The sequence below is a fragment of the Macrobrachium rosenbergii genome, chromosome 22, assembly GCF_040412425.1.
Source record: "Macrobrachium rosenbergii isolate ZJJX-2024 chromosome 22, ASM4041242v1, whole genome shotgun sequence".
Classification (NCBI taxonomy): domain Eukaryota; kingdom Metazoa; phylum Arthropoda; class Malacostraca; order Decapoda; family Palaemonidae; genus Macrobrachium; species Macrobrachium rosenbergii.
In genome coordinates, this window is record NC_089762.1 from 12,661,132 (window position 1) to 12,678,809 (window position 17,678).

A 17,678-nucleotide genomic window follows, 5' to 3' on the forward strand; every position below is an offset into this window, starting at 1 on the left:
AACGTCTCCTCTTCTGAGACATCTATAAGCCAAATAGCCGATTTTTTTATTTTCCTAAAGTCCATCAGGAAGATATCGACCTCTACCATCAAAGGGTATAGGTCGATGCTCAGCTCAGTTTTTAAGCACAGAGGAACGGACCTGTATTCTAACCAAGATATCACCTACTTGATCAAATCCTTCAATACGTCCAAGAAAGATAGTTCTTCCAACGTCTCTTGGAACTTAGACGTTGTACTGAAGTGGCTCTCAGGTCCTCAATTTGAACCTCTCTGTTCCGTTTCCCTCAGGAATCTCACGAAAAAGACTCTTTTTAACGGCTCTCGCTAGTGCCAAACGGGTTAGCAAATTACAAGCAATAGACAAAAGAATAGGCTTTGCACAAGGAGACGCAGCAGTCTGCTCCTTTTCTCTTGGCTTCCTAGCAAAGAATGAGGACCCTTCTAAACCCTGGCCTAGGTCCTTCGTCATCAAGAACCTTATGGATATGTTAGGACCTGAGGAAGAAGAAAGACTCCTATGCCCAGTGAGGTCCCTCAGGTACTATCTTCAGAGGACGGAAAAGATTAGAGGACCTTCGAGCAACCTCTGGTGCTCCGTTAAAAACCCAGTTCGCCTGCTCCAAAAATGCCATATCCTTTTTTCTGAGAGAATTAATATTAGAAGCCCATGCTCAGATCCAGGAAGAAGCTTTTCCTCTACTTAAGGTTAAAGCTCACGAAATTAGGGCAGTAGCAACTTCCCTTGCCTTCAAACACAACTTGTCTTTTTCTTCAATCCTACGTCGACGTTCTGGAGATGCAAGTCCATATTCGCCTCCCACTACCTCAAGGACATAGAAACTGTTTTTGAAAATTGTAGCACTTTAGGACCTTTGTCTGTGGCTGGCATGGTGCTGGGAGAGGAAGCATGAGGAATCTATCTGTTTCTTTGCTATCCACTCGGCTTGACTTAAGGTTTTGAGTCGTTGGGAAGCCTGGGGGTACATTGTACCTGGAGTACCCACCAATTCATACTTTATCTTTAATAACGGTTGGGTGTTATGGTTTTATTCTGTGGTGTAGGTGACAGTGTTTTTCATTTAGTATTCTGGTCTTCGCCCAGGGCAAGGGCATCTTTTAAAAACTTTGTCAGCATATGGTGTACTTCCTCCACTGCAACGTTTCCCACTAATGTAGTGGTGACCCTTGGCTATACTGCCACGTCCACTACAAGTTGAGAGACGCGCCGACCAGAGGCAGTACCTTCCTGCAGCAGCTCTCTCAACAGGTAAGGAAACAACAAACATTTTTTCAATGTTATCGACCTTTCTGGTTCAAACTCATTACTTTCTTAATGTTTTGGAGTAGAACATGTCCATGCTCTTTCCCACCTCCTTACAATGTGGAATCACCTATGTAATTACTTGGTAAGTTACTTTTATAAAAATGACATTTTTATGATAAAATAAAGTTTTATATATACTTACCAAGTAATTACATGATTGGAGCCCGCCCTCCTCCTCTTGCATGGACATACGAGCATAAAACGAATTGAGTTATCCACTGGTTTGTTACCTCGAGTCCTGGATGGTGGCGGGACGTTATCACCTACACACTAATGATAACAGCGCCACCGCACGAATTTTGAATTTCTAAGCTGCCATAGGTTAGGGAACCATAGCTATGTACAGTAGAACCTTGGTTCTCGACGCTAATTCGTTCCAGAAGAAGTGTCGAGATTCGATTTTGTCGAATTCTGAGTTAATTTGTCCCATAAGAAATAACTGAAAATGGATTAATCCATCCCTGACCACCAGTCATTACCCCAACCTTGCCTTTTTATACAAAACTTTACACAAATTACAATTAAATAGGTTCAGAGTTGAAAAACTGTATCGAAAAAGTTGGCCTATGACCAATGCGGCCGTATTACCATAGGCTAGGCTAAGTAGCCTTATAGGCACTACCAGAATGTACTGTAACAGGTACACATGAAAACTGTTGTTAATAATGATAACAATGAAAAACAAGCCCTATCACATGAAATTAATAATACAGTATTTATAAACCGAATACAGGCTGCCGAGTTCCGACGTAATTTCGGAAATTTTTCTTAATTTTATGATAACAGACATACAGTAATTCGGTTTATAAATACTGTATTATTAATTTCATGTGATAATATGGCTTGTTTTTCAACAGCAGCAGCATGTGTGGGCTTTAAATGCTTTTAAATAAGCATGGGAAGAACGCCACCAACAATGCCAACTAGCGGCAGCCGCCTGAAACTTTTTTCTACAAACATCATATGATTCATCGGGTCGGATTCCGGTTTGTTGTTTGAATTCCGACACAAAATTTACTCAAAATTTCGTGTTGAAATCCGATTATTTCGAGTTCTAGTACAGTCGAGGACCGGGGTTCTACTGTAATTACTTGGTAAGTATATATAAAACTTTATCTTATCATAAAATTGTCATTTTTATAATAAAATAGTTTTATATATACTTACCAAGTAATTATTGAATCAGAGCCCTTCCTCCTCCCCTCTCACAGACGTTGAGGGCATAAAGGGACTGACGCTGTTCAGCGGTGTTGTACCCTTCCTTTGCTGATAGAGGGTGGGACCTAGTCACCTACACTAAAACAATTGAATACCACCGCAAATTTCAGATTTTTAGCTGTCACGCGAGTTAGAAATATAGGCTATGTAATTACTAGGCAAGTATATATATAACTTTATTTTATTATAAAAATGTCATTTTTGTATTAGTAATGTAATTGGAATGCTAAAGAACAGCTATACTAAGTATTGTGTGGGTACACAAAATACATGAAATGAATATTTACTGAACCATATACTGCACAATACAGCATACTGTACTCAAACACCTAATAGAATTCTGATTACATTGTTCATTACAGTAATCCGTCAATTATCCAGATTAATAGAACTAAGGCCCTGTGTGATAATGACAAAATCTGGGTAACGACAAATAAAAACCATGCAGGTGTGCAAGGACAACTCCGTACCCTTCTTCACTAACCTTTTCAGTACCACATAGCCATAAACCTAAATATGCCTATAAACAAAAACCATCACACTTCAGACTGAAACTATATGCAAAAAGTAATGATCTACCTTATTTTCCAATACTGTATTTGTAACAAAATAAATTCCATAAATGTGCATAAAAACAAAAAAAGCAACATCCTTCTTGTTCTCTCATAGGTGACACCTAGTACAGTAGGCTACACAGTGTTTTTCATTTGCCCCAAGGACTGTAAAATACATCATATTGTTAAAAAAAAAGTAAACCCCCTTTTTTCTCTCGTATGTAACACAATACAGTCAACCCCTGTGATTCATGGGGTATAGGGACCACAACCACCCACAAATAGCAAAAATTTACGAATACTTGGCACTCCCCTCTAAAAATGCTTATAACTGCCTATATTAATTGTTTAAACTTCAAAGACCCCCCCCTCTAAAAATACTTATAACTGCCTATTTCAATAGTTCAAACACTAAATATATCTCAAACTATCATCCTATACAAATATACTGTAAACTATCATCCTAAAAGACTTTAATATCATATTAAAGTCATCTTACATTACCCTTAGAAATATAAGGCTCACAGCTACGTGTGAAAACTAATCTAGTTGCCCTCCTATACAAATGTACCGTAAACTATCATCCTAAAAGACTTTAATATCATTTCAGAGTCATCTTACAACATTACCATTAAAAATATAAGGTTCATAGCTACGTGTGAAAACTAATCTAGTTACCCCCGAAGAGAGAGAGAGAGAGGGAAAAAATACATTTGCACATTGAAAATATTTAATACACTAGTGATAGTATGTACACAAAGGTGAATAAAGATGAATTCACAAAACTAGTGTATAAGAATATACAATATCAGTAAACATTAAACCAAAACCAATCTTAAAAAAAAAAAGCGGGAACACTCCCTCACAAAGCATCAGAGTTACAAGACATTCAGCAACTAGCAAAGCTGATATCATGCTGTGTGATTGGTTGCTACTAACTCTTCCAGCCAATAGCTTGTCATGCTACAAGCCAATCAGCATAGAGGTAGCATACCCTGCTATGTGATTCTTACTTCCAGCCCTATCTATCTATTAATCTATCCATCCATCTGTCGCATTCTACTAGAATCCTTTGGGTAAAAGAGAGAGAGAGAGAGAGAGAGAGAGAGAGAGAGAGAGAGAGAGAGAGAGATAGATTGGCTATTTTGCCTTGATCCATGGGCTGAATGAATGAAGTTGTGTTAGGAGGTAAATAAACAGTTTTCACATCCGGATGGAAATCATCTAGGTGTGGTGGGTGACCAGGGGCATTATCCAAAGGAAACTCATTCTCGCGGCAGTACAGCTTGACTTCGGGGACAAATTGATGGAAAAACCAGTCTTCAAATACAGTAAGAGTCACCTTGGCTTAGTTACTGGACATCCAGATTACGGGTAGAGAACTTTTAGTGATATTTTTGAGCATCCATGGATTTGTAGTGAGATGCATGAGGAGTGGTTTTAGATTGAAGTCTCCCAGTGCTTTGCCACCCAGCAGTAAAGTTAGCCTATCCTTCACCACTTTAAACCCTGGCATTGTCTTTTCTTCACGGCTGATGTATGTTTTTTCTGACATTTTTTTCCAGAATAGACCCTTTTTGTCAATATTAAAAACTTGCTGAGGGGTATAGCCTTCGTTATCAATCATTTCCTTGAGCATCCAGGAAATTTTTCGGCTGCTGCTTTGTCGGCGCTCACTGTCTCACCAGTAACGGACACATGATGGAGTTAGCGCATTTTTTGAAGTGATGAAATCATTCATGACTTGCAGCAAATGTTTCATCTGTAGCACTTTCGCCAGCCTTAGCCATCAAGTCATTGAAAGGACTTTTAGCCTTTTCTTAAATCAGCATGAGGCTAAGTGTTACACACTTTTGTCTCTGGTGTTCCATCCAGATACCCAAAAGTTTTTCCATTTCTTTACCACCCTTTCCCTTCTCTTATAATTGTTGACTGTATTGGCACAGCACTTTTTTGTGTTCCATTATTCGATCTTTGTTTATAAAGATTGTGCCAATAGTTGAGTGATTCATATTATACTGGTGTGCTACAGCAAGTGCTGATGGTGAAGGAGCCGCTAAATTTAAGGATGCTCTGCATAAGATGATCGTTGATGAAGGATACTTTTCGGATCAAATCACCAATGTCGAAGAAGCAGGACTGTATTGGAAGCGGATGCCTGAACGGTCCTACATCCACAAAAAAGCGAAAACGATGCCCGGGTTTAAGGCATACAAAGGTCGACTGGCTCTTCTGCTTGGGGGAAATGTGGCTTGGTATAAACTCAAGCCATTCATGATTTATCACTCTGTAAATCCAAAGGCATTAGCAAAAATTAGCAAGCACATTCTTCCTGTGCATTACCAGCATAAGAAGAAGGTATGGGTGACTGTACTCCTATCCAAAGACTGGATTGTGCATTGCTTTACAGTGCTACCCCTCTTTTTCATGCTTCACTGTTTCACGATTCATTTTGTCGCAGATTTTTGTGGAACACATTATTCACTTTTCCTTGGGGGAGCTTTCGCTAATTCACTGATTCACGGATTTTGTAGATAACATTAGTACAGCATAAGTACACTGTAAATTATTTTTATCCTAAAAATCTGTATTTAGTCATGAACACAATATAAAAAAATACAGTTATTAGTGAATAAATAGTGTTGCTCTATGCAAAAAAGCAAATTAGTGATCATTTTAATTGTTTTATACCATTATATAAAGAAAACAGGACAACTTCAATACTATGAGAGAAAACAGCTGTGCTTACAAATACAGGGGCAACTTGATTAGTTGTCAAACGTTCTGTCACCTGTCTGCAGAGAAGACCAACAGACACAGGGCAGACCAGAGGGTCTGTTTCAGTCATTAAGGGCTATAGAGCTGCTCTTGGCCAAGTCCTTCAGTTGAAGGGGATACTGTAGATCTTTCGTCTTAGTGGGAGATCCCATGCTTCTGAGAAGCTTCAAAAGTTGACCACCCAGGGAACTCATGCCCTTGAGTGGGATGTGACTATCGCATTGAGGAGCCTGATTCCTGTGCCGTACGAGGTGTTGAGTGAGTCGGCTTGCCCTGGTTTTGGTGGAGAGAGTATGCAATTTTCATGGCCTTTCCTTCGATATTAGCACTTGAGGGGATGAGGATCTGTTATGCTCAAGTTTGTCCTGGAATCCATAATGAAGACTCAGAATCCATTAGTCCCTGATGCCAGATTTGAGTTGTTGTCTCTCTCCTCCTTAGAGGATTTTGTAGGTAATGATCAAGAAGAGAAGCTACTTTGTTCAGTTAGGGTGCTGCAGTACTACCTCAAGAGAACTCGGCAGCTCAGGGCTGATTGTTGATGCTTCTTCATTATTACCAGGTCAACCAAGAAAGTGATGCCCAAGAACACATACTCTTTCTAACATTGTGAGACAAGGAAGCAGCCGTACTCTTCGTGTGACGAGGTAGTTGGGAGTGCGGTCTGTCCGAGAGCTCACAAGGTTAGGGGCAGTGCCCTGGTCCTTGCATTCCTGAAGAACCTGTTGGTTCAGCAGGTATTAAGAGTGGAAGTGTGGCCCACCAGACCACATTCACTTCGTTATACCTACAGGACGTGACCAACAAGTACTTGGACACCTTTTCCTTGGGTCCTGTGGGGACTATCCGACAAGTTGTGTAGCTCATCTGGCTCCCCTAAGGGGACAGGCAGCATCTTGTCTGAGGTGTTCAGTAAGTGAGTGTGTGTGTGAGTGACTGGTCTCTTCCCTTTTCTCTTTTACCTTTCTCTTTCATAGGGCAAAGAGGCAGGTAGCGAGCTGTCACGTGCTAAATGGACTGGTCATGCAGGTGAGTTGTTCATGACAAGGGCACCCTGTCTTTCATCTTTTGTAGATTGTTAGATGCAAGTCCCCACCTCCCTCTTGACAAGGGGAGAGAGGGATAGATAGTAAAACAAATCTGTTGTTTTGTATTAGCAAGTTTTATTGTCTGTGACAGTATTGGGTTCATCCAGGCCTTCATCAAGGTAATGATGTACCCTTACTACTTCAAACCCAGAAGTCTAGCTGTTGCAACATCCCATATGTCCAACAAGCTAGAGGTGCGGGATCCCTTCCCCAGCTCTTCCAGACCAAGAAGGTATTCCTGGTTGGGTAGAATCAACCAGTTGGTTCAGAGATTTGCTGAGACTCCCCCCCCCCTCACAACAGGTATGTAAAGAATGAAGGTTTGTATTTGTGTAGGAACAAATAGCAAACATTTGAAGTATTTTGTATTTTTCCTAACATACAAACCTGAAGTTTTTTATATTTATAACCCACCTCAGCCACCCTGCATTCTGGTACCTGGGCCAAAGGCAAAGTGGAGTGCAGACTGATAAGGGGGCTGTGTTTCCCCCTTACCCTCAGTAGTTAAGGACCTTGTCTGAAAGTTAATGGCTGTTCCATCTTGCATTTGCAAGCTAAATTGTATGTAAAGAACATCAGGTTTGTACGTTAGGAAAAATACAGGTTACTTTAAAAATTTGCTATTTTTAAACATCCAACTTCCCTGGTAGTTATATATATAGCTTAAGTCCCTGACGTCACGGCAGAATTTCAAAAACTCGCGGCAATCGCCGATCGGTAGTCAGGTGAACCACCTGTGCGCCCTCTACCCAGGTACCTGGAACCATTCCAACTATTCCTCAGATCTTCCCTGCCGCTGTGTCGGTAACATCGATGGAATTTCGCTCGTAGCCCGTGTTTTTTCGCAACTTATTTTGGTGAAGTACACTTTGGCTTGGCTTTCGCTTGTTTGCTTTCGGATTTTCTTATAACATATCTGACTTCATCGAGTGTGAAAATGTGTGTGTGGGGATGCAAGCGGCTTGCTAAGTCTCCTTGGATCCCCACTCAGTATGTCTGAAGAACGGGAATGGAAGACCGGCTCAGAAGAGCCAAGAGTACTGTTTCTCACTCTTCTTGATATAACCAGGGAATAGTTAATTCTTTTCCCCTTGCTAACTATCCTATTGATCCTTCTCCCGTAGTGGTAGTCTCTGAACCCCCTACTGAAACAGGTAAGGACCCAATACTTAATGATTTGTTGGCTGCCATTCAGACCCTGGCCCAACAGGTAAAATCCCTCTCAGAAGACAGGGATAATATGTGATCGACAATAAGAGATCTAAAAAATACAAGTGTTAATATGTTGTTAGTGCAAGTGCAGTGGAGGGTGCGACCGCTCGGTCCTGTTGTGCTCCCAGTCCTAGACCTCTTCCAAGCTCACCAACCCCTGTGAGAAGGAAAGTCGACAGACGAAGGGAGGCAAGAGGCTTTAGCTACCGAGCAGTCGTCCCCTCGAGCGTACCTGTTGACGTTTCCCAGGACGCTCACCCCGCCGCCATAGGAAAGGCGAGGTTAAAGTGTTTTTTTTTTTCGTCTACCGGTTGCTGTACATCAACCGGAGGAAGCTTTTGACCGATGTCGCACAGGCGGCCAGTTCTCAAGTAACCTCTAGGTTTGACGGGACAGCGAAAGTTAGAAGAATGGACGCCAGGACGCCAGGAGGAGGACGCCAGGACGTCGAGCATCGAGAAGCTGGACACCAGGACGTCAAGCGTCGAGAAGCTGGACGCCAGGACGTCGGCGTTGAAGCTGGGCGCCAGGATGTCAGGCGAGAAGCTGGGCGCCAGGACATCAAGTGTCGAAGTTAGACGCCAGGACATCAGGCGTCATGAAGCTGGACGCCAAGACATAAGCTTCAAGAAAATGGACGCCAACACGCCAGGCGTCAAGAGACTGGACGCCAGGACGCCGGCCGTCAAGATGATCTTTTGAAAGACGTCACTACTTCCGTCTTCGGAAAATCGGAAGAAGAGAATGATAATATCCCGCATTCTCCTGTGAATCCTATTGTAGAGATTTCTGACGAAGACAATATAAAAGGCCATCAGCTTTTATCAGACTTGAAAAGGATTATGAAGCTATTTTTGGAAATTTTTTCCAGAGAAATTTATCCTGACTGCTCCTTGTTCCCCGCCTTCAGAATTTCCTCTTGTGAAGGCGTCTAAGAGGGCAGCATTTACGAAGAATGGATACTTTCGAAGGAGAAACAATGAAAGACAGCCTTTGTTTTTCCTCCAACCAAACTAGCTCAAGGTCTAGCGTTTAGTATCAAACTGGAGAATCGTTCGGCCTCGAAATACCTGCCCCTTCCCAGGAACCTTCTCGAATCTTGTTGACTCTTCTCGTCGAGTGGCCATGGGGAAAACGAAGTTGTTGGTCGATATCAGAATTGGACCACCCCCTCAAAAGAATTTGGAGATTTAGGAAGGAAGATGGAATTATTCAACACGACTGACACCGAAGAACTCATATATCTGATGTCGTGTATGGATAAAGGACTCGGAGATAGTTCCAACGAATCAACTGCACCTTTCTCAGCGGGAATCCTGAAGAAAAGGGCCCATCTTTGCTCTTTCCTGGCTAATGGGGTCACGTCCAATCAAAATCAGAACTGATTTATACCCCTTTTTTCCTCTCACCTCTTCTCTCAAGATTTGGTAAAGAGCCCTTTTCATCTTTGGCCCAGAAAACCACGTAAGATTTAATATCTAAAACAGCAAGAAAAGTCCTACCTACGACTTTCATCGCTAAAAAGAGTAAGGCTGAGGTTCCTGTGTTTCAGGTATCTCAGCTCTTTCGTGGTCGGCCCTCCGATAGAGGTTCCTCTAGGGCGGGTAGATGAATGGCAACGAGAAGAGGCTCTACACAGGGAAGAAGGAGGACCTGCCTTTCTTCTCCTGCAGACTGCGGTAGGAGCCAGACTGTCCAGCCTGAGTAGGGCCCCTCTAGTAACAAGACAATTCGACCTTTCTGCCAAATGCAACGACAGAACCAAGGCAAAGGTTCTACAGCAACAAGTGTCTATGATGTTACAAACGGAGACCAGACAGAGAGTTCAGGATCCGAATTCCCCAGGATTCTACATTCGGTTATTCCTGATCCCCAAATGCTTGGGGGGTTAGAGACTGGTGCTAGACGGGATTGCACTCAACTTTTTTGTGCAATAAACAAAGGTCGCTATGGAAACGACAAAATCGGTTCTAGCAGCGGTCAGACAGCATGACTGGATGGCCTCACTGGACCTCCAGGATGCGTATTTTCACATCCCCATGCACCTGAACTCCAAGAATTTTCTGAAGTTCGTCCAGGGGGGAAAGGTTTTCTAGTTTCGGTCTCTCTGTTTCGGCCTAAACAGACAGGACTGACATCTGGCTCTGGAGCCGAGACCTCTCAAGAGCAAGTTACCCAATATTGAGGGACGTCATGATAAGACTTCATAGACTACAGATAGTAGCCACTGGAGCAGCCCGGAGCTCTTCCCTTCCAGCCCCAAGGGTAGCTCTCCTACTAAGAACAAACGTAGACAGTTCTGTTCAGTCAGGATACCAGGCTGCAAGAGCGTGGCGGACACTGTGCTGCCTTCCGTACATCCTCCTCTTCCTCCTTCGGATTGGTACTCGTCTGCTGAACCCCCTCCACGGTCCATTATTGACGATGAGGAGGAAATAATTGCCGTAGTTGAGGCTTCCCCAGCCTGTCCCCAACAGCAGGAAGCCCCGCATATAGCTTTACTACAAAATATGCAGCAGACTTTGTCTTCCCTGGTGCAAGCGTGACAACCAGGCAAAGAGAAGAAGGATAATAGACGTCCAACTAAAGCTTCTAGACGTCCAGAAGTTTAAGACGCTGAACGTAGTGAATGAAACTCTAGACGCTGGATGCAGTGGCGTCAAGCATCTAGGAGTGAAACACCATGACGACAAGCGTCAATGAACCCAAGGCGTCAGCGTCAAGGCATTGGGCGTCAGGGCGTCCAGGCTTCAAGATATTGGAAGCCAAGGCGTGGAGTTAGCTCAGGGCGCAAGATGCACTGGCATCAAGCGTCTAACAAAGAATTAGGTCTACTGATAAACAGATAGAAATCTCAGCTGATCCCATCCCAAGAGGTTCTATACCTTAGGATGAAGATTCAGAGTCGGGATTTTCGGGCTTTTCCGTTTATTGCAAAGACAGGACAAGCCTCAAGAAAATTTCAGAACTTTATAAAGAGACAGTCATGCTTGGCAAAGGAATGGATGAGTCTGCTGGGAACCCTTTCCTCGCTGGAACGGTTTGTCTCCTTTGAGAGGTTAATTCTATGCCCGTTACAGTTTCATCTAAATTGGAACTGGGACAAGGAAATAGAACTGGAGACCAAGTGCATCCCCATTTCGGAACCAATAAGACCGTATTTATAGTGGTGGAACGTCCCCGTCAAGCTCCAGGAGGTCCCTTCTCTATATTAGAGGAACCCAGACCTAGTGTTGTTATCCGACGCGTCGGACTCAGTATGGGGAGCAACACGAGGGAAATAACAAGTCTCGGGCTCCTGGACCAGAGAGCAGGAGAAGTTAAACATCAATTAGAAGGAACTAACTGCAATCCTTCTAGCTCTCAGGGAGTTCGAACACAGTGGGGAACAGAGAGGTGCAGGTCAACACCGACAACACGGCAGCGTTGGCCTACATCAGCAAACAAGGGGGCACTCACTCCAGGTCTCTATATGAGACAACAAGAGAACCTCTTCTTTGGGCAAAGGAGGAGAATGTAAAACTAGTAACCCACTTTATCCAAGGGGAGAAAAAATGTGAGGGCGGACATTCTGAGCAGGAAATAAAGTCCTCTCAACAGAATGAACGCTACATCAGGACTTTGGGGACGTCCTTGTATAGATCTCTTCGCCACAGCACAAATGAAGAGGCTGGACACTTACTGCTCTCCAGTACCAGATCCCAGGGCTATATACATAGACGCGTTCCTGGTGGACTGGTCCAACTTGGACGTGTATGCATTTCCCTATTTCAAGATAATACACAGGGTACTGAAAAAATTTGTGTCACATGAGAGGACCGGAATGACCCTTGTGGCCCCTTACTGAACGACAAGAGATTGGTTCACAGAGGTACTGGAATGGATGGTGGACATCCCGAGTAGCCTACCTCAGAGAGTAGATCTACTCAAACAACCCCACTTGGAAAGATATTACCAAAACCTACAAGCGCTACTAGTAACTGCCTTCGGACTATCGGAAAACTCACAAGAGCCAGAAGTTTTTCGAAGGAGGCAGCTGGCGCTATCGCAAATCAAGGAGGTTATCCACTATTAAGGTATACCAATCCAAGTGGGAGGTATTTAGAGGATGGTGCAAGGACAACCATGTGTCCTCTTCCAATATTTCAGTAACCCAAATTTGTATATAGAGAACTCACCAGCATGGAACCTAGACGTGGTCCTGAGGTTCCTCATGGGGAGTAGGTTCGATCCCTTGCAGAGGACATCTTTAAAGGACCTCACCATGAAAAACTCTTTTCTTGGTCAGTTTGGGCAGCAAAAGAGTTAGTGAGATACATGCTCTCAGCAAGAATATAGATTTTAGGCAAGGCAAGGCAATCTGCTCACTGCAACTAGGCTTCTTTGCAAAAATGAATACTCGTCACAACCCTGGCCCAGAACGACCGAGATTCGAACCTAACGGACACAACAGGGGGGAGGAGAGAGAGTCCTATTCAGTAAGGGCTCTAAGGCTCTACCTGGATAGGACAAAGGACTTAAGAAGGAATTCAGAAGGGCTTTGGTGCTCAGTCAAAAAGCCCTCTGTATAGATGTCGAAGAATGCTCTGTTTTATTTTATCAGACAGTTGATAAAAGAAGCACATATGGAATGTAGAGAGATAGACCACAAGATTCTGAAAGTAAAGACGCACGAGGTCAGGGCAGTAGCAACCTCTGTAGCTCTTAAACAGAACAGGTCCCTGCAGAGTATCTTGGACACGATCTTCTGGAGAAGCAAGTTAGTATTTGCCTCTCACTATCTAAAACAAGTCCAGACATTATGTGAAGATTGCTATACGCTGTGTCCGTTTATAGCATCTAATTCAGTAATGGGAGAGGGGAATACCCTACAATCCCATAAACCAATACCCCTTTTTCTTACCTTGGAATTGAGAATTTTTATGGTTGTTTGTGAAGACTGGACGCAGTCTTCGCAATCATTGGGATGAAAGTTCCTTGGTAGAGCCCGGAACAAGGGTATTGAGAGGAGGTCTAGTCACATAGAGGTTATACACGGTTGACAGCCCCTAGAGATTTTCAGCCCCTGGGTGGATCGCTGGATATCTTAAGGAATGCAGACATAATGAGGGGGACTTCATTGAAGTCAGCTTCCTTAATCCAATCCCATAAAACAATACCCTTTGTTCTTGCCTTGGAATGGTTGAAATTTGATGGTTGTTTGTGAAGATTGAACGCAGTCTTCCACAATCAGTGATTTTAGTCAGATGATCATTTTGTTCCTTGGTGGTGACCGGAACCAGTGTATTATAGGTTGTCTGTCACATAGAGGTTGGTACACCCGTTGGCAGCTCCTAGAGGTCTTCAGCCCCTTGAGTGGATTGCTGGACCTCTTAAGGATTGCAGACATAATGAGGGGGAGTTCATTGAAGTCAGCTTCCTTAATCCAATTCCATAAAACAATACCCTTTGTTCTTACCTTGGAATGGTTGAAATTTTATGGTTGTTTGTGAAGATTGAACGCAGTCTTCCACAATCATCGATTTTAGTCAAATGATCATTTTTGTTCCTTGGTGGCTCCCGGAACAAGGGTATTATAGGTTGTCTGTCACATAGAGGTTGGTACACCGGTTGGCAGCTCCTAGAGGTCTTCAGCCCCCTGAGTGGATCGCTGGACCTCTTAAGGAAAGCAGACATAATGAGGGGGAGTTCATTGAAGTCAGCTTCCTTAATCCAGGTAAGGACCTTAAGTTGGTTTATTAACCCTTAAGCAAATTCCAACGATGTTAGCTGTCTCTGACCCTCCACCAAAGGTGTCAATCAGCTATATATATAACTACCAGGGAAGTTAGATGTTTAAAAATGTTATTTTCATAATAAAATAAATTTTTGAACATACTTACCTGGTAGTTATATATAATTATATTCCCACCCTCCTCCCCTTTAGAGACTAGGGGCATGGAAGATCTGAGGAATAGTTGGAATGGTTCCAGGTACCTGGGTAGAGGGCGCACAGGTGGTTCACCTGACTACCGATCGGCGATTGCCGCGAGTTTTTGAAATTCTGCCGTGACGTCAGGGACTTAAGCTATATATATAACTACCAGGTAAGTATGTTCAAAAATTTATTTTATTATGAAAATAAAATTTTTCACTTCTCTCATCTATCATACTCTCAAATTCAAAATCTTCCATCAACTCAAGTACAATATCCAATTTAAATCTCTCATTCTTCGAACGCTTTTCCTTACGCTTTGCGTTTATAAATTCTGCCACATGATCCGGAACTATAGCTAGAAACTTCTTCATAAACATATTACAGGCAATTCCAGGGATATGGTGGGGGCTCCGTTCCAGCACCAATGTCGGAAAACGCCATAACTTGGAACATCGTAATGAAAATTTAACAGGTTTTAGTTTTTATAAAAGAAAATAGAGATGGTTTTGTCTGTCCGTCCGCATTTTTTCTTTCCGCCCTCAGATCTTAAAAACTACTGAGGCTAGAGGGTTGCAAATTGCTATGCTGATCATCCACCCTCCAATCATGAAACACCAAATTGCAGCCCTCTAGCCTCAGTAGTTTTAATTTTATTTAAGGTTAAAGTTACCCATGATCGTGCATCTTGCACTGCAACAACACAGGCCACCAAGGCCAGCTGAGAGTTTCATACAGCACTATACGCTGTACAAAAAACTTGATTGAGCCAAAGAAACTTTGGTGAGTCTTTTAGTTATTTAAGCTTTGCCCTGGTCATAAACCGGTTTTCTCCCCTCCTGATAGTGAACCCTCCCGGTGGCTACAGCTCCCTATACCAGTTTTCTCACTTTGTTATAGTGCCTAGAGCTACGCCTCTCAGAATCCTAGTTACGGCGCTGTAACTTCGGAACCTCAGCCGCAACCTGGAACCGATTTTTTTATGAATCATATAGTTTAATTGCATGTATATAAGAACTATATTATGACACAAAAATAATTTCCACATCCATAAACTGGAAAAATAACATTTAATGATGTTAACAGCTAGTGCACAAAGCATGGGCAGACAAAAGTTAGCCCCATGCTGTTGATTTGCTACATTTTATTTTACCAGCCTTTTTTTAAAGACAATTTTGTTCCATGTCTATTGAAATTATTTTCTTCTTGGAACCTTTATTTATTCATTCAGTCTAATTATCATTCTAATGCCCTAGTGTGAAAAAACAATATGTTTAGGCTAGCCTTTTATGCTGTATATTTGTCATCAATGCGATTTCAAACTTTTGCTCAGTAAGTTGTGTGGCAAAATTCTCTTGAAAGCCTCTGTACCATTGCCATGAACTAACTGAAATATCCTGCTTTCCAGCAAATGTTGCAGTGGCTGTTCCATTGACCTCCCCAGACAACCTCCTAGACAACAATTTTGCTATTTTGAATATTAGGGTACTCTGTGATTTACATGCAAGAAATTATTAAATTACCTTTCATTCGCACTTGCATAGCCATATGTCTTTTTGTATATCTAAAATGAGTTAACCATAATTATTTAAAGCCCATTATTTGTTTGTGTTTGATCTGTGTAGACTGTAGGTACTTGTATATAGAGCATTTTGATGTATTATTGAAAAAACAGTTTGTATCTATATCTTTAGAAATGTTGATCTTTAGCCAGTAATGAGCTGGGCATGTGTATTCCCATATATAATTAAAACCTACATTGGTGACTGGACAGATGGAATTAAATAGACTACTGTATAGACAAGCATTTTACAGTTGGCAGTTTTAGCACTATACCTCATTGGTTATATAATTACATTTTCTACCAAAATTTTTATGTAGCAAAAAAGGTTAAATTATTGCATGGAATGTGAGAAAATTCTGATGTGAAACATGCTTTAATGATTTTTATTTATAGTCCTTCATGTTGAATTAGCAAGTTTGTTTTGAATAGTTATGTTGTAAAGACTGGATAAAGTTTGAAAGAAAGCATGTAACTGAAGAAGCTCTTCCTTTTCAGTATTATGCAGAATGTCATGCTGTAATATATATGGTGGACTCAGCAGATCGGGAGCGAATGGGTGAATCAAAAGAAGCTTTTGGTATGTATTTTGAGTTATAATATTGTTAAAAGTCTTTCCTTAAATATAGGTCAAGATAGTTTGTGTACCTTTTAATGGGAGGTATTGTAGTAGATGGAAATGGATTGAATAGAAATCCCTAGATTTGTTTGTTGATGTATGTATTTTAGTAACTTAAAGAACAGATTTTTATATCAGAAGTATTATTTTTTCGTATGAGAATGAAAACATGTCTTGTGAATTACATTTAAGGGAAGCTAGTTTGGTTGTTGGGCCTTTGTAACAATGTAGTTAACTACAGCAGGTGAGTGAGGGATGGAAGAACACCCCACTCACTTAGCTAACAACACACTTATATTTTTCTTTGGTCACTTCGATGAATAGATGTCTTGTACTGTAATGTCATGGCTATTTTTGTTGAAGCCGTACTAATAAATACAGGATATCTGGGGTTGAGTGGCTGATGACTTTGGCCTGTTTGTTTATGATTTTGGTCATGCCTTTTATAAGCATGATGGCGTTCAAGATTCTTCACCTCATAAGAATGATTAGTGTAGATGCCAAGGTTGGGAACATGTGTTTGTAAGCTTCATGCTATGTTTCTGTTGAGCTAAATTCATAATGTGCCTTTTGCATTGGGCAGGAGTGTACAGTATGCTGTTTCTCAACAGCATTAAATGTCCCTCATGGTCTCCCCCCAAGTGAAAGAGGTAAGGTCCTGCAGAAGTAGTTGGGAAACCATTATCAATACACTCCCATTCTCCTTTGCCATTCACCTTCTTGGACCTCTGCTTCTGCTGTTGGTTTGATGTCCTCCTTTCTTCCCTTGCATGGTCCGAAGAGGATACATGTGGACCAAATGGCAGTCTATTGGAAGACTCTCTGTATGGTGCTTCAGTTGGTACAGTGTCTGTTCCCATAACCCTCATTGTTCCCTGTTCAGTGTCCACCTCTCTTGCTTGTGCAGTGAGATATTTTTAAGAGATGGTGCGAAGGTGGTGTGGCCCTCCATAGATATTCTTGGAGACCCCCTCCTTTTTAACTCTTCTCAGAACTTTTAGCTTTGGCTTAACCCTTAAACACCGAGCCTCTATTTACAGAAGTGTCTGCTGTATGCTGTCGGGGTTCGGGAGTTCGCGCCGAAGCGGAAAAAAAGTTTTTTAAAAAAATCACAGCACGCTTAGTTTTTAAGATTAAGAGTTCAATTTTGGCTCCTTTTTTTTTCATTGCCTGAAGTTTAATATGCAGCCATCAGAAATGAAAAAAAATATCATCATATATAAATATTGGAATATACCACAGCGCGAAAAAAATTTCATATAATTGTATACAAATCGCACTGTGAGCAAAACGGTTAAAGCTAATGAGTTTTTTTCGTTGTATTGTACACTAAATTGTGATGATTTTGATATGTAACAAATTGTAAAACGATCAAAGCAACACAGAGAAAATATTATCACCAAATGAT

General features: G+C 41.9%; 1 protein-coding gene across 3 annotated transcripts in view; it reads left to right on the forward strand.

Moving 5' to 3' along the window:
* Arfrp1 (ADP-ribosylation factor related protein 1) overlaps positions 1-17,678 on the forward strand; it is a 140,305-nt gene that overhangs the window by 79,918 nt on the left and 42,709 nt on the right. For all 3 annotated transcript variants that reach the window (XM_067124220.1, XM_067124221.1, XM_067124219.1), the window contains exon 4: positions 16,150-16,231. In XM_067124220.1, coding sequence (XP_066980321.1) covers positions 16,150-16,231 — 82 coding nt within the window. The remainder of the gene's footprint in view (positions 1-16,149; positions 16,232-17,678) is intronic.